The sequence below is a fragment of the Tachysurus vachellii genome, chromosome 7 (assembly GCF_030014155.1).
Source record: "Tachysurus vachellii isolate PV-2020 chromosome 7, HZAU_Pvac_v1, whole genome shotgun sequence".
Lineage (NCBI taxonomy): Eukaryota > Metazoa > Chordata > Actinopteri > Siluriformes > Bagridae > Tachysurus > Tachysurus vachellii.
In genome coordinates this window covers 8,947,110-8,959,479 of record NC_083466.1, presented here as the reverse complement: position 1 = coordinate 8,959,479, position 12,370 = coordinate 8,947,110, and the positions used below count along the sequence as shown (strand labels likewise).

The following is a 12,370-nucleotide window of genomic DNA, read 5'->3' as shown; positions in this document are numbered from 1 at the left end:
AATTGGACAATTTCCACCCAAGAGCTACAGTATATGACATGTGAAGCCAGCAATCCATTGCTCATACTGCATTATAGAGGGGTGTGATTGACAGGGAAGAGTAACAACATCCCACCCAAAGAGCATGGCCAATTTTGTTCTCTTGGATGGCTGTAGGATCAATATTGTTAATGCACCACTCGGAAGCCACTGGGAGCCATTTTTTCTCAGTCCTTGCAAGGGAAACAAATTCACCTTGGTGAAGATTTGATTTGCAATCTGCAATATATACTTTTGTCATCAACTAGTGTAGACACTCCATAAACCCTCTTTCTCTCCCTGATCTTCACAATAAAAAATACTGTACAATGTTCCCACCTACATGTTTAAACTTTTCCATAGCCTATATTCACAAAAAAGGATTAAATTGTATTCTGTTTATTTGTTTTAAAACAAGATCCAACCACCACAGACTAGTTTTAAACGAGCACAAAAACATGATCCACAAGCTTACTTTGTCTTTATAGAGTCTATAGTCTGTCTAATATAGAAATAAATATGTGCTGGTTACTTTTTGTTGGCAGTCTTGACAAATGTTAGAGTAAATTAGTGCCCTTTATTATACAAATTACAAACCATTGAATCACCAGAATCAAACCTCAAATCTTTCTTCACGTCATAGATTTTTGGTTCCTTGTTATTGAGGCAACTCACTGTGTAAACACAGTATCCGTGTATTTCCTCTGGCCATGCTGATACCTTTTTTAAACAAATTTCATGACTTTGATGTTGGACAATTCCTAAAAAATATATTTGCACATTATTTTACGCATATATGAAATATATGCAATGTACCTGACCTTATCTTGACCTTCCAAATATTTCAAATTTCAAATATTTTACAATAAGGTTATTTGGAGTGATCCTTGGAGAGTCTTTAGATTACTGTATCCCTGACATTCTTTTTCTAGTACCACAAAGAAAAGAAAAAAAAATAAATAAATATAAGTATTGTGTGTAAGGTCCATTGTGGTGGAACATTTTGTGGCATCTAGAATTCTTTTTGTTAACTCAAAATAGATTTTTGGTCTCTTTTAGAAAACCAAATATAGGCAGTGGCGGTTCTAGGATTTTTCTGTAACAGGGGCCATTAAGGGGCCACATGTTACATTCAGGGGCCAAGTACAGGGTACATTCAAGCACACAAAATAATTTATTCAGTCGGTGCAAATACATTTCCGCCAAGTGCCGCCAATTGCTTCGGGGTGGAATTGCATCTGTGATCGTTGTGGAAAATTCTCCGGTTGCTCTTCTTGTCTACGATTGATGGAACGGGAGCCAATCAGATTTCAGCAGGGGCCAGGGCCCCTGTGGCCCCGCCTCTAGAACCACCCCTAAATATAGTTATAGATTTTATACCATAAATTGTGCTTTTCCCACTCTGTGTGCAATCCCTATAGTGATCAGGTTAAATGGTTAAAATGTGATCAGTTAAAGTAGACCACATAAAGTAAAAAACATAATTTGAACAGAGCAAAAGAAAACTAATTTGTTATAATGTATGAGTGAATTTGTGAGTGTTAAAGTTCAATAATGCCATATTTTGGGAGTTAAATGAAAACAAATAATGCAACAATTTTTCCATTACTGTCTGTGTGTGCGTGTGTCTGTGAGTGTATGTGTGTGTGTGAGAGTGTGTGTGTATGTTTCTCTGTGTGTGTGTGTGTGTGTGTGTGTGTGTGAGAGAGAGAGAGAGAGAGAGAGGAACATTTACAGTGTGTGCATGAGTTAATATGTGTGAGTGAGTACAGTTCTGGGTACGCGCGCGCGCTCGTGTGTGTGTTCCCTCCCCAGGGTTTCGGGGAGGAAGTTGGAACTCCAGATGTGAAGTTTTACACACTGAGCTTTAGTGAGCCTATCGGCTTTCACGTGGCTTCTCTTTACTATTGGGTGCCTAGCTAAAGGTTCTCTCGTAATGTAAAAACCAAGTGGGCAACAGACAGGCTGCTCACTACTCCACAACTCCTGCTGCGCTTTCGGCATCCTTCCTTTACCTCAACTTCAACTCTATTCCCCGCGGATACGTTTGCACAGAGATCGAGAATTTTGAATTCTTTGAAATATCTATTAGTTGCTCTTTACTGAAGAACTTTGTGGGCATTGCTGCAGGACTCGTATCCACCTCCTGACCAAAAAAAAGTACATTACCGTTCCAGGTGACCCTGCAAATATTGGACATCTTGCGTAAACCAGGACTTTCAATTTTACATTTCTTTCTATTTTACATTAATTCTGCCATGCAGTTGATGTGAACATCGTTAAGGCAAAGGTGCTTTCTGCTTCAATCCACAATGAAGGGTAAGTTTCACAAAAAAATATACTATCTTTTAACTTTACAGAGCTGTATTTTCTAGATCTTACTATTTGACACACTATTTTAGTACCTTAGTATCTAATACGAACAGGTTTGTACCTACTGTTGTACATGCTGATAAACATGATAGTATGAAGCACAAACATCTAGTGCTATTAATCTACTAACTGTTGAATGCATGAAAATGTATTAAGAAACATCTGGCGGAGCAATGATTTGATTCTTTAGGCTATGACTGAACTATTTAATACGTTAGTACGAGCGAGGCATAGAAACCTTTGTATTTTGCTATAGCCTACTCAGCAGTATGGTAGTGTGTGTTTTATTTTCTCTTTCCGTTTTAAAGAATGTGTGTTACTCCAACATCTGGCATGCATTAAGCGCCCGTGGTGTGTTAAGGCTGGTTGGCCGCGTGTATGTTTTTGGCCGAGTTGCCTGCTTTTAGAAGAGTTGAACTCAAGCATCTGTACACAAATCACGCTCTCACTGACCTATGTCATTTTTAGAAAAGATTTACTCACAATAATAGAAGTTTTATTGTTTAGACAGAGAACAAACGTTCCAGCATCTGCTTGGCTCAAAACTGTCCTTCTGTGACCTCATATAAAACACATAATATTGAAGTATTTAAGTATATTTATATCTGTTTTAATTATGTCCATCGTGCAAAAGTACAAGGATTGATTTTAAGAGAGACCTTATGATTATGAGCATTCTTTTTTTCTGCCTTCGTGCTCTCTCTCAGCTCCAAGACAGGTTGCATGTATATTTATGAACAGTGGAAAATAAGAAGTCAGAATTATGCAATCCAAAAAAAAAAAAAAAAAAAGACTCGGTTTGTTCCTGAAAACCAAAATGGAGAACTGGGGAGCAACAATGTTTGGATAAATGAGTCATGTTCTTTTCTACAAAGGACAGTCTGAGAATCATGTAAAGTGTATTGGGAAGCAAAAACATTGGGGCATTTTAAGTGACAAAAAGGCACACAGATCATTTAGCAGTACAGCTTTGACAGATATTACAAACGTTCTGTAATCCTGGACTGATATTTATTATAGTCTTATTTACATGCATTCATCTTAATGCTTTAATGACTTATATGCTAAAACAATTGCCAGGTTCTACAATGTCATCTCACGGTTATGGATTCAGTTATACGTCCATTAACCTTTATGTACTTCTGAAATTTATAAGGCTGCATTCTTTGTCTGCATCTTTGTGTGTCTGTGTTTACAGTTCTGGGGATTATAGGGGAGGGGGACATGAGGGTGTTTGTCTACCTGGGCAGGAGGAAGGGGCATGATGTAGGCCACAACTCTAGGATAGAATTATATAATAGATATAATTACTAGATATAATTATTTCTTTTAAATGCTCTTTATTGAATTAGGTCTCATGTAACTTGGGGTAAAGGATAACACTTGAGAAACTATATATTGTATGTAGTATTTACATAAATGTTGTATCTATTTACAGTATCCATTTCTAATCAGGTAGTACTCTGTCTTGAGTTGGTAAGTTTTTGATCTGTAAATCATACTTATTCATAATTTATCACTTGTGTTTTATGCAGACCCAGAACATCTGGAAACTAGTCTAGATTATTTTACAGTGACTTCACACTAGCAAAATTATGGATTATTAAATGCTTAATTCTGGGTATTTGTCTATAATGGCAGAATAAATCATATGACATTTTTTTAATTGTAAAAATAATTAAAAAAAAGGTGTTCAGACTATGTGGGATATTGCTGCACATATACACAGCAAGTGGGAGTTTATTCCTGTTTATTGTCATTCATAGTCAAAATATTGTGTATCAAGTTGTAACTACAGTATGTGGGAAAAGGCGTTACTCCTTCATGACTAACACATGATGCTTGTTTTAGTTTCCATTTGCATTTTAATGCGTTTTTGCAGGTTTGTTTTCAATGTCTGTGCAATTACATGAGTCACCAGAGGTGGTTAGGTGCAGGACTGTCTCATTTAAACATCTGTCCCATGTCTCTGTGTGTGCTGTGCAGGTTATAACGCTGAAAATTATTTCTGATTTCCAACAAAGATACACAGTTCTGTTTTCCTTTTCTCATACAGGTGTATATTTGTATAAAGACTGAAGTCGAACAGGAAATTAGGATAGTGTCATTTTGTTAACTTGAGAATGGACTTTGCAGCCAGTGTTAATTCAGTAGTAGGAGGACACATGTTTCTGTAAAGTATTTCTGCCCTTGGAATCATAACACTGTTATTACATGCTGGGTTTGGCAGATTTTGACTGAGAATATTCCAGATAAATCCTGTTAGTATTATTACTGGTTGGCCAAAGTAAGTCTTCATTTTAGACTTTTTTTATACTACAGTTATTTTTATACTACAGCTAGTTTTACTGTCAGAAAGATTGTTCTATTAACGCATTTACTTCCTCATAGTAGCTTATAAAGGAACCTTCAATGGAAAACCATCATAGCACTAACACTGTCGTCTAATATTGTTGTCCTTTAATTGTTCCACAGACGACTTTACTGATGAAGAGGAAGTGCAGTCCTTTGGCTACAAACGCTTTGGTGAGTAGCTTACACACCACAACACTGTCAAAACATAGATTATTTGACACCGGAATAAAACAGAAAAAGATCACTTCCTTTAGAACTCTGTCAAAATGGAGTATTTTTATGTTGACCTACATTTACATTTACAGCATTTGGCAGACGCCCTTGTCCAGAGCGACGTACATAAGTGCTTAAATCTCTATCATTGGATACATTAATGCTGGCTCACTAGGTTACATACTTAAGATACCATGAGTTTAAAACATTGTTCAAAGTTACAATGAAAAAGTGTCAAAGGTTTATATAAATGCAAGAGATAGGGAAAGAAGGGCTAGTTGAAGTGTTTCCTGAATAAGTAGGTCTTCAACTGCCGTTTGAAAATAGCCAGTGACTCAGCTGTCCGGACCTCTAGGGGAAGTTCATTCAACCACCTTGGTGCCAGAATAGAGAAAAGTCTTGTAGTATACTTGCTTCTTACCCTGAGAGATGGTGGAACCAGTCGAGCAGTGCTGGTAGATGTATGCTGAATGGATAAAGCAGATGAATATGGGGTCATGTGCCAACATTTAACACACTTCTCATCATATGCTTGAGTCATTAGCCTGAGGTACACTGGTGTGAACAGACCTTCTCACTTTTACTTTGTTCAAAGAGTGCCGTTTTCTATATTTAGCATGAGTGAGCAAAAGCTATTCCTTTTGTATCAGGCACTGAAAAGTAAGAGTTAGCCTTAAACCTTTCCATATTTTGCTATGATTACATCTTTCTGCAACCTTCATTGGCTTCTCTAATGACATACTTAAGGGACTTCTTGGCCATCTTGAGTTTACACAGCTTTCGCATTTCAGATTATTGCTTAAGTTTCACATTACTCACACATTTTCACACATTGAGTCACTGTTATTCTATTTCTTGGTAAAAACAATGCAGATGTTCTCACTATGCCTTAAAAGTTATAAAAATAATTACAGTCAAGTCTAAAGGTAAATCTCTATATTATAATACATTAGCCCTACTTCATAATAATAATCGGATATTGTGTATTCTTTAACCCATTCATCAAGTATATATAATGAAGTGTTTAGAGGTGAATTACCTGAAATATATTTCTTAAATCAACTGTCTATGTCTTTGGACATTGTGCATGAAAGGGTTAAGCAGCAGAGGTCCTGGATCTAAGCTTCATATGCAGATTCCAGATGCCTGTGCATAGCTGTGTTCATCAGGGAGCCAGCAGGTTGGAGGATTCATGACAGGAATTGTGATGTTTGTGACGTGAGAAGATCCAGGCAAGGGATCAAAGCGCTTTAATCATGCTTTCCTAAACTGGCAGGCAAGAATTGGATTCTGTCTTTTACTGGCATGCAAAGTGGGAATGATGGACCTGCAGAGATCTGACAGATTTGTGAGAAAACCAGACCAGTTTTGGATCTCTTCTGGGCTGTTTACTCCAAATGGTTTTGATTTAGAGACGTGTGCTTTAGTTAGGCATGAACATGATGTGGGTATGCTCTGAAGCAAGCTATTAGGAAATGCAAAGGCTCTGGAGAGATGATGTAAGTGCCATTATCATCATCATCCTCATTTGGGGAAAAAATAGCTAAGCAATTTCATTCATCACAGTACTGACAAGAACACTATTATTTGCTCGGACTGTAGATGTTATAGCACATGACCCTTATACACTACAGAAAAGAAAGAGGAGAAAAAGAAAGCCGAGCCATGAAATTTAATCCTCCAGTTACTAAACAAACTAAAAAATAAATGTATGAAGTAAATTCCAGCATCACAGATGGAATATGAGTTGAAGAAGAACAGAACTACAAACGATTTAACCAGCCATTAGAACCACTAGTTTCCCTTTTATGTAACTTTGAGAGGACACACTGTGCTTTTGGGGTTTTAATCTGAATAAAGGTTTATATACGATAATATATTTTTGCTCTGGTTATTACAGTACAAATGTCCGAGTAATTCAGTGATTCAAAATACAGATGAGTTGTCATTCATTTAAATGCGCAAGGAAAATGCAGCTGCCGTGCTACTGATGTAAAAATTTGATAAATGCGCATATTGTTTCATACAAATTGTGGTTTCACCGGGTGTGGCCATGGGCTGAATTTTAGTTTGATGTTATTTCAAGTGATTTCTTACTACTGAGTCAGCAGCACAGAAATACCACTGCAAGAGTACTGACTTTGTCCCCTAAAATGAAGTGTCATGAGACCGAAAGCAACTTTTCATTAATGGTCCGATGTACAGAATTCAATGAGACAAGAGTAATCAGATCCACCTTGAGATCTGAGCTGTTTAAAAAAAATTGTGTTCCATAGACAGACTTTAAATCCTGTTTCTTGCAGCAATCTCAGGGGGTTTGTTTAACTGGAGCTCATATCGGCTGAGGAGGGGGCAGGGAGCCGGAGAAGCTGGAGAGCGTGGGGGTCGATTGGCCAGGATACTGCTGTGTTGGTGCTGGAGCAAGGAATTGTGGGGGTGCGCTTTCTAGTGGATATTCAGCATCATAACGCAGGCCTTATTTTGGAGCCAGTGAAAACATAGACAGAGAAAAATATGCAGTTCTCTTTCCTGCAGTAACCCGCATCCTGAGCAAAGGAGAGGAACCATTCTGATAAGCAGGTCTAGGTCCACTTTCAAATCTCAGCACATTGTTTTGTCACAGTTGTGGGCAAGAATGTATTAGTGATTAGTTACATTCAGTTTCCTGCACTGATTTGCAATGAATTTGATTGCAACACTCAGCTCGTAGTGTACTGTAACATTACCGGATTTCCCCTGATGGTGAAATAAAGTACCGTCTACTCTACTCTATTCTACTCTACTCTATTCTACTCTACTCTACTCTGTTCTACTCTACTCTGTTCTACTCATCTGGTCATGTTCTATTCCACCTTTGGGAAGTTTTCTGAATATATTAGTAATAGTATTAGTAGCTTTCTGTAGCATGTTGTATTTCCTGATCAAATGAATGCTTGACAGGTGACAAATTAAAGGACAATCAGTGCTTTTTACTTGCGCTGTTGGAGATTTTTTTGTCCCTTTAAAATAAGGTTACGTCTAATCTTCTGCGTACTATATGTATATATACACAGCTATATGTACATATAACACTATTTTATTTTATCACCATTAACCTACGACAAAACATTTCTATTCAGACGGGTGAGTTCTCTTCCAGAAGATCATTTTATCCCATCCACAGGGTATGTGAGGACTCACAGATTGAATGATGTGTATAAAAGTGATGCAAATCATATGCTATGGCCTTCACAGCAATCAGAGCACAGCCCAAGTAAATAGTTATGGGAGATTTGGGACTGATGTGTTTGACTGATGACTTTGAAGTGATGTTTTTAAAAAAAAAAACACTAATTGGAATATTAGTTATATTTTAATAATTATTAATAATAGACATATAATATTAATAACAGACGCTACAAAAGCTTTTTGTGGAGCAACACCTTGCAAAGGCAATTTGTTGCATTTTCCTTTCATTTGCCACTCTGTAATGTTATTTAATCCCAACTGATGGTTAATTAACATTAATCTGTGGCTGAATGTACACTATTTCCAGGGTTACAGTATGTCATTGTCAATATAATATTTTCTAAGGTGCACCTACAAAATTCTCTCACTCTCACTCATTTTCTACCGCTTATCCGAACTACCTCGGGTCACGGGGAGCCTGTGCCTATCTCAGGCGTCATCGGTCATCAAGGCAGGATACACCCTGGACGGAGTGCCAACCCATCGCAGGGCACACACACACTCTCATTCACTCACGCACTCACACTACGGACAATTTTCCAGAGATGCAAATCAACCTACCATGCATGTCTTTGGACCAGGGGAGGAAACCGGAGTACCTGGAGGAAACCCCCGAGGCACGGGGAGAACATGCAAACTCCACACACACAAGGTGGAGGCGGGAATCGAACCCCCAACCCTGGAGGTGTGAGGTGAACACTAACCACTAAGCCACCGTGCCCCCTACCTACAAAATTGATTACATATATTATTTTAAGCATTACGCATTGTTGATATCAGATGCCTCAATGTTTGTTGTTACCGTAGGTTCAATAAGGTTCTTACATCTGTGTCATAGGGGAAATTCTCACCCAGAGTAAGATACGGTAATGGTAAGCATTTCTGCCAAGGATTGATGTTGAAAGCTGCCTGCATTTATAGATATGTTACTGTTATTGTTTTGACTTGCATTGCAGAACCTTTTCTTGTGGTCTGTCTCAGCCACCCTCAAATGGCTTTAACTGGACATTGGTTAGAAGTGTGTTTGCAGTGTAATTTGATTTTAGTTCTTTCATGGAGAGCAGAGGTACAGAGAGAACATTCCCTTATCTCCAAGTCAGAGAGTCTACAGTTTAATCCCTCTGGGGGTCTGGTCTGTATAGCTTTTCCTTATCTCGTTCCCCAGGATCAGGAGAATGGAACAACCACTTTTCAACAAAAATACACAGGTCATACTATGACCACTGGAACCATGGTTAGGAGATGTGTGGTCACAGGCCTTGTGGTCGAGGTCGATGGGAATAAGCCACCAGTGATTCCCTAACACTCTGTTATGGACAAATGGACATAAATTGACATTTCAAAGCAGGACATCTGTTGTTGCCTACACCAGATGTGAAAAACACGTTCAGATCCAGAGCTGAGTTAAGATACGCAACTTCCAAGAAACAGCATCACAGCAACAGACCTCCAGGGATAATCTTGCTCATAAACTGCACCCCTTATTACAAGCTTTGTGGTATGGAATTGTGCTGTTCTATGATGCATGGACATAGTGCCTCTCTTCCTCAACAGGCAACTAGTCAAAAATAACACACATGTGAGTGTGCTGCTTTTATATTATTGCAGGTCCAGAGTGCTACACCCTGTCTGATATATTAACGAAAGTCTTTTGGCTCACCCACCAGCCAAAATCAACTCCATATTCCCTGTTCTGAGAAGAAACGTACTTATGTGCCTGCATAAGTAATACTGTATGTGTATTTTCATTTACCCTGTTTAGAATCAAAGGCATTGCAAACTGGACATCCCATTTTCAGAGCTGGCCAAGACAGAGGCACTCTGCCTTTATTTTCTTTACCTTTGATTACTTTGGCAGTCAGAAAGACCTTCCTTCAGCTCATGTTTCCTTCAGTTTTTCTCCAATGTTATGAATTCAAAGAAGAATTTCTAAATCATAGTAAAGTGATTTAAAGTGGTGATCATAAACTAGCTTTCCATAGGCCTTTCTGATGAGATGTTTGTATGTAGGCAATCTGGCACTTCGTCTATAGTCCTGTAGGACTACAGTAATACAATACAGGGCTCGCACAAGCAAGCAGCACTGTAATTTCAGTTATAGCACTTTTCTTGAGTATTAATTGCACTTTAGTATGATGAATGGTGCTTACTGTACAGGCTTAGATGACACAGTGCATATCGGGGTCTAGCGGTGGTAGTAACAGACAGCTTTTTAATGCATTCAGAGCTGAGTCAGGAAACAAGGCATAAGGGTGGACCACCCAGTGACATAAGCTTCTCGTGCTCACACCACCAAATCTCCATACTTAGTGTGGGTTGAAATGAAAAGGTCAGGAGATTTGAAACTCTTAGCACTCCCACTTGGCCAAAAGAATGTCTCAGTAAATCATCTAGGGATGATTTTTTTTTTCATATTTAAACCGATTTAATAAAAAAAAATCTTGGTCTGTTTTGAATTTTTACAGCACAAGTTTTGGCTGTTTCTGAACATGATTTCCTGTTTGGGATTTTTGTTTTATTACTCGGATTTAGTCATTTTATGTAATCGTCCGTTTACTGCCATCTTTTCTGGCAACCTTGCTTTTTTGGAACCATTTGCCTCAGTGATGTCATACTTCCAAACAAAGGAAGCTATGGTAGAAGAATAACACTACTGATGTAATGTTCTAAATGCACCACTTTTTCTTCTGATTCTTACTTCTGATGAGTTCGCATCTTGTGGTACGGTCTCCATATTTTTCGTTATACCGTATATGTATAATGGGTTGTGATGCCTTCACCCCTTTCCTGTGGAGCTTGTTGCAGATGCCTCTTACTGTTATTTTGCTTTTTTGTTCCTCGCAGTTCTCATGAAAATCTATCATAAAAAGTTGTGGTTTCTTTCTCATTCAGGACATTTCAGTTTGTTGTATTGCCTATACCCAGTGCTGGTGCAATGCCTCTGATTGATTTTCCCTCTTTTGTCAGCTTCAAAATGGCTTGCTTTTCTCCTATAGACAGCTCTCTGGTCGTCATCTAGGATTATCCTTTTTAACAACAAATGCAGTTTTCACAGGTGAAGCTTAAAGCTAAAACCAAGAGTAGACATTCAGAGGTATTTATTGTTTAAACAGTCTAATAGTCTAATCTAATAGCACACACCTTGGTAACAGGAAACACCTGGCAGTGACGTTGCTCACCTAAAAATTGGGTGGTCTTATACAAAATGTGCTATGTTCTACAATGTCATTTAACACATCTACATATAAATATCAGGAAATAATATGTGAAATTCTAAAATCTCTTCTCTTATTAATTTTTTGATCTCAAACCCAGATCTCTTCAGTCTTAAACAAAAACAAATAAATTGGCCTCGCCATTCCAGTAGTTTTAAAGGGGAATGTAGCTATAACTGTTCCTTCACCAGTCTCTGTGGTGTATGTTTGTCTCCCATTAGTTTAAACATATTAGCAACAAATATTTAATCCAGCATTTTTTTTTATTTTTTTTATTATCATTTAGATCATTACTATTATTTCCACTTGAACTGCTTTAAACTAAACATTCTTCCAATGGTTCTGACATCAATATCATTTATGTAATTTCCATGTGCCTGAAACCTGATAGATGTTTTGTACTCAAAGTTTAATATATCGTCAGTGTGCGTAAATGGGTACATTTGTTTACGAATGTTTAGCTGCCTCGCTACACTGTAGGTGGTTAGGACAGTGTGTTCCCCTCAGGCCTGTTCTCTAACTTTGCCTTGTTGTAACATATGTTCTTGCTTTTCTGTATATGACCTCATGCTTATATGCTAGCAAATGAGACTAGAGAGCGAGATGTGGTAGTGTGCTGTGTTTAGCTCTATTAAAGCACTTTATGGTGCTGTACTGATGTTATGCAGAGGCTGGTGTTGTACATACAGTCTCTCCTTAAGACTATTCTCCACTCAAGATGCTCAGCATGCACTGTAAAACAACAGATTTTAAATATATATGTATATTTACAGTCAAATATTGTACTCATAGTGTATACATAATGTAAAATAACACATAATCTAGTACACTGTTCAATTGGCTGATGCTTTAAAAAAACAAACAACTTACAATTGATCTGGAAAACATCTGAAGCAGAAAGGTCTTGCTTAAGAATCCAACCATGGCAGTGCTGAGATTTGAATCTAATCTGTAACACGCAGCCTTAA

The 12,370-nt window shown here is 37.9% G+C and overlaps 1 protein-coding gene across 1 annotated transcript in view; it reads left to right on the top strand.

The window, feature by feature from the left end:
• Positions 1 to 1,844: 1,844 nt before the first annotated feature.
• LOC132848455 (collectin-12-like) overlaps positions 1,845 to 12,370 on the top strand; it is a 51,534-nt gene continuing 41,008 nt past the window's right edge. The window contains exons 1-2 of the mRNA XM_060874171.1: positions 1,845 to 2,337; positions 4,867 to 4,917. Coding sequence (XP_060730154.1) covers positions 2,331 to 2,337; positions 4,867 to 4,917 — 58 coding nt within the window. The 5' untranslated portion in view covers positions 1,845 to 2,330. The remainder of the gene's footprint in view (positions 2,338 to 4,866; positions 4,918 to 12,370) is intronic.